General features: G+C 41.6%; 2 protein-coding genes across 2 annotated transcripts; one reads left to right on the top strand and one right to left on the bottom strand.

Moving 5' to 3' along the window:
* The first annotated feature begins 253 nt into the window (after positions 1-253).
* Positions 254-2,227, top strand: LOC307258130 (uncharacterized protein). Its single transcript, XM_080037552.1, has 2 exons — positions 254-376; positions 701-2,227. Exon 2 carries the CDS (start codon positions 924-926, stop codon positions 1,779-1,781), a length of 858 nt encoding a protein of 285 aa, XP_079893678.1. The 5' UTR covers positions 254-376; positions 701-923; the 3' UTR covers positions 1,782-2,227.
* Positions 2,228-2,643: 416 nt separating this feature from the next.
* Positions 2,644-7,375, bottom strand: prmt2 (protein arginine methyltransferase 2; the record flags this gene model as incomplete). Its single annotated transcript, XM_080038658.1, has 9 exons — positions 2,644-2,676; positions 2,878-3,052; positions 3,270-3,406; positions 3,501-3,630; positions 4,648-4,823; positions 5,013-5,177; positions 6,214-6,375; positions 6,984-7,175; positions 7,289-7,375. 9 exons carry the CDS (start codon positions 7,373-7,375, stop codon positions 2,644-2,646), a joined length of 1,257 nt encoding a protein of 418 aa, XP_079894784.1.
* Positions 7,376-8,029: the final 654 nt, after the last annotated feature.

Here is an 8,029-nt window from a genome sequence, read left to right as displayed (position 1 = left end):
ACTTTGTTACAATGTTACATGCATTTTCCTCAGCTTCTTTGTACATAATCAATTCAATTCAAACTAGGCTACTATAACTACTAGCCTATATTTATCCCCTTAGAGCAATTAATTCCCAGTCAACCAGTCGTCACATGAAACAAAGACAAAAACAGAACATCAACTTGTCCTGCGTTTGACATCATTTATCACATAGCCTACATTTACTCCGCCGCTCGCTAGATGCTGCTGCAGCCCGTTCAAAGAGAGGAACCGGGCAGGGAAGCGCAGGAGATGAAATGCGATTCAACAATCGCTCCGTCGTTAACCGCCTGTGTTGTTGTTGTTGTTAAAGCGATGATTTACTGCACTCGCGAGATAATTACTTATTGACACGGTATGTAAACTCTTTAAACTGTTTATGTGCTGCGACTCGCATCCTCGAATAACGTCATCGTTGTATGGGGCGAAACGAGGCCTATACTATGATACATATGTTGCTAAATAAGCTAGTGTATCGTCGGTGTATTGGGCCAGTTCGGCTTTATTCTGTGTGAACTCATATAGGATGACGTTAGTAACGAGCAAGAAAAAGATAGGATATAATCTGTGATTTAGCCTTTATTTGAATGGTAACTGGGCGTGCTATTCATAGTAGGCTACATGTTCACTCTCAGCTTTACCACTGTAAAGCATTCAAAATGTTTTTCATAACTTTCAGATGTGTCAGGAATGAAAACTCCTCCCCTCCCACTCTGGCTGTAGATATCACCATACTGGATAAAACCAGTGATAAAGTGCAGCGGCCTGGGTGCTGCTCAGACTGTGGATGCATTGTCAGCCTACCACAGCTTGACTCTGACCCCTATACAGCCATCACTCCAGCCTCTCCTAAACAGCGGCGTGTGTGCCAAGTGGACAGCTCTCCCAAATGTCCATCCTGCATGGCAGGAAGCAGCCACCTCAATGGTCAACGTGCACATCGGCGGAGCCGCCTGGACCCCCAATGCTGCAGCCTGTGCTCCAAAACCTTCATCTCCTCCGCCCACCTGACCCTTCACCTCGCCTCTCACAACAAGGACAGGAAGTTCAAATGTAGCACCTGTGGCAAGATGTTCTATACGTCTTCACACCTGATGGCACACAAGTTCATCCACAGCGGGGACCGGCCATTTAAATGCCCAGAGTGTGGCAAGACCTTCGGTCGCGCCTCACATCTCAAGACCCACCGGCGGCTCCACACAGAAACAGGCGAGAAGCCCTTCAAGTGCACCTACTGTGACAGGTCATTCACACAGAGGGCCGGCCTCCTGGCACATGTTCATTTACACACAGGGGAGCAGCTGCACAAGTGTGAGCAGTGCGGTGAATGTTTTAGCTCTTTGTCACTCCTGCTCTCTCACAAGGCTGAAAAGTGTTCCAGGCAGGCTAACCCAGCCTTAGAACCAGCACTCAGCCAGCCCCAGGAGGCACAAAGCAGCCTAGAGGATCTGAAGTGTGGCGTCTGCTGTCGTACCTTTGTACGATCATCCTACATCAGGCTGCACATTCGCCTTAACAAAGGACAGCGGCCTTATCACTGCAAAGTCTGCAACAAAACCTTTGTCAAGCTGGATACGTTTGTGAAACACTGTGATAAACATTTAAGGAAGAAAAGGGCTAAAAGAAAGGAGGTTCAAAAAGTTGTTAAACCTCCATTGATTGTCCCACTCTCCAGGCCTCCTTCTCCTGAGTCCTCACCCACTCAGCCTTTATCCTCAGAGGTCAACACACGCTCCAGAGCAAAGAAAAAGAGTAAATGACCAAGAGGAGAGCATCCAGTGACACAAAAATGCTCTTTAATAGAGAAATGTGTCATAACAGTTTTGCACTTAACACATGGTGTCAGATTTAATGTAATTAAATAATAATAATAATTCTAGTGTTCAACAAACAGAACAAATTAAAAGTTGCATGTTTACAAACAATTGGATAAAAGGGACACGGAGCAAAATCTGTAGTGCTATGTGAGTTTACTAATTGTACAGTTATTTAATACATTTTATTGTGATAGATATTTTTACTCACACGGTTTAATAAGCCTAATGTTATAGTAACATTTCAATGGTGTACATTGTTCACTATAATCTTTGAATATAGAATAAAGGATATCTCTAACCATTATATTTCTAATGGTTAACTTTTTTTTTCTTTATCCATACAAGCCTATTGACATGTATAGCACTCGTAAAAATATAAAACATTTAAATGAAAGGCATATTGTAAAACAACATGCATGGAAAAGTTAAGAAATAAAACATAAAAGCATATTGTGGAGGAAATGTTCTTTGTCGCACCTTGAGAACAAACGTTGTCTCTGTTATCAACAAAGCTTCCTTTTCCACTGACGAGCAAAGTTAGAGTTCCTTCTTAGCATGTAACTTCTTCTGTGTTCATCTCTTATGACATTGTTCATGTTGTGTGTATATGTGTATCACCTCGGCCTGTGGTTGCCAGTCTAACACTACAGTATATGACTACTTGTGCTACCAGATAAGCCTCCATTGACCAACACATTCACTGTAATATGACATCACAGCAGAAACCTCACTGACCCTGAATTCAACAGTAGATCTATCAGGCTGTTTTTGTTTTTGTGGATCTCCACCGCTGACCGGGAATCTATCACCTCCACATGGGGAAAGTCTTTGTCCCGACCTATGGACGGAGAGAAAAAAAACAAGTTAAAATCTCAGAGGAGATCAAGGTCAAGTCGGGACTCTTGGGAGGCTAATGTTTGCCACAGTGTCACATTGCATGAGAGTCACTCATATAAAAATGCGAATAAAACCACCACCCCTGATAAAGACAACCAATAACTCTGATTAGGACAGTGTAAAGTGAAGATTAGATGTTTGCCTGGCAGCTGTCCTGTTCCTCCTTGCTGTTGTTGATGGTCCAGTGCAGTGTTACGGTCATGTGGCGTCTCCAGATTGGGTTCCTGCGCAGGACAATGCTCCCACCGACGAGGTCTCCAGTCTGCACACTGACCGGCCTGTCCAGCATGAACAGAGTCTGCTTCCAGTGTGTCGGCCTGATCAGAAACGGGGTTAATTCATATATTTAAACCAGTTGCAGGTTTCGGATTTTTCAGAAACTAGGATATAAGAGTGTTACAATATTATAAGAATTTGTTCTGGTTGTTACAAATGGCAGGGACATTGCTGTTTGTCAATAATAATTAAAAAAAAAAATCATGTTTTAACTGCACAACATTACAAGTGTGTTTCTGCTGTTTTAATAAGTTTTACTCAGAGTTAGGTCCGGTGTTTAGCTCCACCGGTGCACCTCCTCTCTCCAGGCTCTGGAAATGAACAGTGAACCAGGCGGTGAATCCGTGGAGAACACCAGGCTTGGCCACACAAAAATGAAACTGACCCTTCATTTCCTGGGAATTGAAACAGAGGGTTTTCTTGTAGTGAAGTCAAACCTGTATGGGATGGAGCATTTTCTCATAAAGAAACACACACACACAAAGATACCTCCAGGTCTTTCACTTGCAGAGTGTACATGTCCAGGCATATTGCATCGCAGGGAGTGGCGAGGCAGTCATCAGGCTGGATGAGGTGGCTGAACTTAGGCTTGGTGAAGAACTCCTGCTGTGCCAGGGGCCTTTGGGGATAAATCGTGAGGAAATGAGGTCTAGGTTTCAAGATGGAGAGTTCGAATTTCAGCACACATTAGATGATAAAATTAACTAGAACATAAACAATTAGGTGTTTCTTTAAGTGTATGTCATAGTCATTTTAAGCAATGTGTGATGCACTCTGTTTTAGAATAGAACTATTGGCAAACCATATAGGTTATGAACCTGTTTAGGCATTTTGTCAAAACTGTTAGTGGTCACAACTAGTGACTTAATAATGGCTACCTATTAAACAGCATACAACCATACAGTACATGTGTAATACTACATATTATAGAAAATGAAAACAAATTGACAATTTCTCCGGCAAACTCCAGCATTCACCAATGAAGACAATTACTGTGTATAAAGGTTTTTTGGAGTCATGTCTCAGGAATGTGGACACCATATCCTGGCTTTGAAAACCTGTTTCTTGGGGTTTAATCTGACAGAAACAGGCGCACCCTGGCACATAAAAAAACCCGACCCCCAATTGAGTAGAAGTTATACAATCAAACAAGATGCAATGATGACGCATATGATCAAAAACCTGAGGCCTGTACTACAAATCAGGATAAACTTCTGATTAAACCCTTGGTTATCAGTCTCACAAGGGTGGTTCAGGATACACGTGTTTGACATACAGTAGAACTGTGGCAGGGAGTCAATACATACTAAATGTATTCTTATAAAATTAAGTACTTATACATTTTTTTAAATCAACCCATTTTGGTTTTCATTCATTTGTACTACCTCAAGTAAAGCCTGTTTCACTAACGTGGTTGCCATACCTGTGGCTCCTACTGCTATTGTGAGCATCACTATATCATGGCATCACAGATTGTTTTACCAGATCCTTGAACCTGACATGTGGAATCAAGATATTTAATAGAAAATGGAAATGATGTTCAGTATTGTGACCTTGTTAGTTTCTAGAAAAAAAAGACTGAAAGGGAGAGACAGGATAATTTTCACTGAGGACAGCTGGCTATTACAGCCCTTACTGAAGAGGAGTGAAGTCCAAGCCATAGGGCCGCTCCCAGAAGGCCATTTTCTCTGCGTAATAGCTGTCGGCCTGACATGGCACCAGGACGAGGGCCGCAGACGAGGGCCACATCACACCGCCTTCCCTAAGCCAGCGGTCTCTTGCTAGAAGAACTGACTCCACCATGAACTCAAACTAAACCAGAAGAAGGAGAGGCAGAGACGCCATGTGGTGTGTTCAAACCTTGAACATCGCTAAGTGTGGAAGAGCCCGACGGCATCCAATAAAACTGTAACAATACTGAAATAAGGCATCTGAAGTAAGAGAAAAAAATCTTCACCCACTAACTTATTTTAGTGACAGTATTGGCAGTGCCATTATTACCAGCAGGCAGTTTCCCATCCACTCAGACACGAGGACGTCCACCTGCTCAGATAGCTGGATCTCCTCAGCACGTGCCTGGTGGACAGTGACCACCTCTTCACAGCCGTTCTGCTTTACAAGCTGTCTGGTGTATTCCGCCATGGAGCTCGCCTCCACGGCATACACCTAGAACACCACAGATAGAAGATATACGCCATGCTGATGATGCCCTGTAGCAACACTGTTTATCCAGCAGAGGGTAGTAGAGGTACACTCATTTTTCCACATACAATAGTAATAGTAATGTACTGTGTATTATACAGAGATCCCTCTCAGGATTTTCGGACTATTTTTTTTTCAGGGAAATCCTGCTAACTTTAATCAATTTTCCTTTGAGACGTACTCAAAGCGTTGGAACTGAATCCAACATTTCTGGGAAAAAATGTGGTCTAACTATACAAATGTTGTATGGCTAAAAGTTTTATGATAAATAGTTGATACTTAAAAAGTGAACCCCACAGGGTGTAACCCTATGCATCAAAATGTGTATTAGGCATTGGGATGTTCAAATACATGTGTGGAAAAAATTGTATAAACACAACTGTGGCACCAGTCAGATACATTTTGTTTAAACCATTGTTTGGGGCTGAGGTTTGAAAATGATCAGCCAAAGGCCATAATAGCAACTGTTAGCATTACTCATCCAAATCTCCACAGAAAATGTTAGCAGTCAATTCATTGATTGCATTGTGGGTACTGTAGGCTACAGGTTTTGACATGAATATTCTGCTGCCTTGATTTTTTTTTTCAAAACTGTCCCTTGTAACTCTGATGTAACTCTCGATGTTAAAGGAATAAAAAGCTAAATTAGTGGAGTACTCATTTAATGTTTCAGGACAGAACTGTTTAATTTAAAGCTTACAGACAGCAACAAACACCTTTATATGCCGGAATAGAAAGCTTGCTAATAAATACATAAAAATTAATAAATACACTTGAATAATAAGACAACAGATATCTTGACAGCTATGTTGACAGCTTAGTTTATCTTAAATGTAGACTATTATCTTGAGTCCCTCCAATGGGACTGTTATCTGGGCTGAGGCCCTACAAGGTGTAAGTCCCTTCCTTAACTGTCTATACACTCCAGACTGCAAAACCATCGACCTATGGGTTTGTGTCAAAGAGCCTCAGTGTTTGAGTGTCTTATAGTTGACATTACCGCAGAGGGTTGTGCCAGCTGAGCGCAGAACAGGCTGATGACTCCAGTCCCACAGCCGAGGTCCATCACCACCTTGTTCCTCAGAGATGCACTGTTGCTGAGAATGACCTGCCGGTACGCCTCAGTGCGGCTCTTATCAGACAACATCTCCAAGTGAAGCCTCTGCATGACAAATAAATAAAATTAAAAAAAACGGCAACTGATAATATTCATTGCAGTGGCTTTATTAAATTAAAGTATTAAGAGAAATATACAATACACACACACACACATATATATATATATATATATATATATATATATATATATATATATATATATATATATATATGTCATGGTCATTTTGTATTTTTATATGCCTGTATTTGCAAGTATATTTATTTCATAATTAATCATATATTACTCAAAGCAGCCAGAATGTTTTTTTATTTCCTACTTTGCAGGAAGCCAGTGTGTTTCAATATACTTCAGCAATGACAATTACTAAAGAGACCATAAGGATCCAATTAAAAAACTTACAATTCCCTCCTTGCATAGGCTACAGCAGGGTCTGTTTTTATTTTCCGATCGAGTTCTCAACATTTCTACATGCTCTCTCAGTTGTGCTTAGACCCACCACCAAATAGATGTAAACAAACAAGTTAATTCATTGTGATGGATTACCTCTTGATGTTGATGCAATATTGACTAGCCAGGGGCGCTACAATGCTTTAAATTGTAGAAACGAAGCCGTGACATGCAAAACATTACGATACTTGAAAGTTTCTAACCAGTGTCCCATAACTGCCGAAGTATTCTTCATCTTGCCATGGGTCCTCGGGGGAGGTGTCATCTCCCTCAGGGACCCCATGGCCAAGGTAGCTGGCAGGGACGTAACCTTTGACCCCGTGCAGCTCTGCCCACCACCACTCTGCTGAATTCTTGGCGTGCACGCGCAGGCTGTCACCGCCGCTGAAACTAAGCTGCGGGACAACGACAAGGACAAAAACCAACAGAGTTACAACTTGCCGCCAGACCTTTCACAACGAAGGTGTCCAGTTATAAGCTGCCAGACGTCGCTGCGTAGGTCTCTAACCTGGTCAGTACCACTTCCAGTGAAATTACACAGGGCAACATACTCTTCAGGAGACGCATCATCCTCGTACTCTTTGTCCGACTGCATGTCTGACGTTGACGGCGGGCGTTTCGACCATGGACCTGAAAGAAACAAGTAAAACCTCCCCAAGACACAACGCAGTGTCTCTGCGAATAAACAAACTACTGTACTAGTAGCCCACTACAGTAAATTAGCTGTAAACTCGAGTAGGATACTCATCTTCTCGGTATTTTCATCAGGAACTCGCCAACACTTCCTGGCATGACGTCACATCAAGTTAGCGCCTTCACGTGCTGTCGGGAAAAGCGATCATGTAAATAGAGGCTGCATCATATCCATAGACTGTATGATCATATCATGTAAGCCGGTCAAGAACACTTTCATGTCATGTCTTTTGTGAATTTGTCATAATATTATGACAAATATGCGATATTGAAATGCGAAGAACGAATTTCAATATACCTTGTGTAAATTGACAAATAAAGAAACTTACTACTTTATATTCGTTAGTTTTACATTTGGATGACATAGGCCTATCGTGCATTTCACTCTTTTATTCCTACTGTTGGCATTATAGAAATGTTATATTACATTAATATAAACATTTTCATATAATGGTCTATTGCAAGTCTCATCGAAACACTTAATTTCAATGTTAAATTAATGTGTTTTTTATATTATCCCTGTTTTTGGGGAATAAGCCATTAAACATCCATAGAG

This window comes from Ammodytes marinus (genome assembly GCF_949987685.1).
Source record: "Ammodytes marinus genome assembly, chromosome: 12".
Lineage (NCBI taxonomy): Eukaryota > Metazoa > Chordata > Actinopteri > Uranoscopiformes > Ammodytidae > Ammodytes > Ammodytes marinus.
This window is presented reverse-complemented; position numbering and strand designations above follow the sequence as displayed.

What these genes read in the sequence shown, in the direction of transcription:
- LOC307258130 (XM_080037552.1), top strand. Translation starts at nt 924, where the DNA reads ATGGCAGGAAGCAGCCACCTCAATGGTCAACGTGCACATCGGCGGAGC.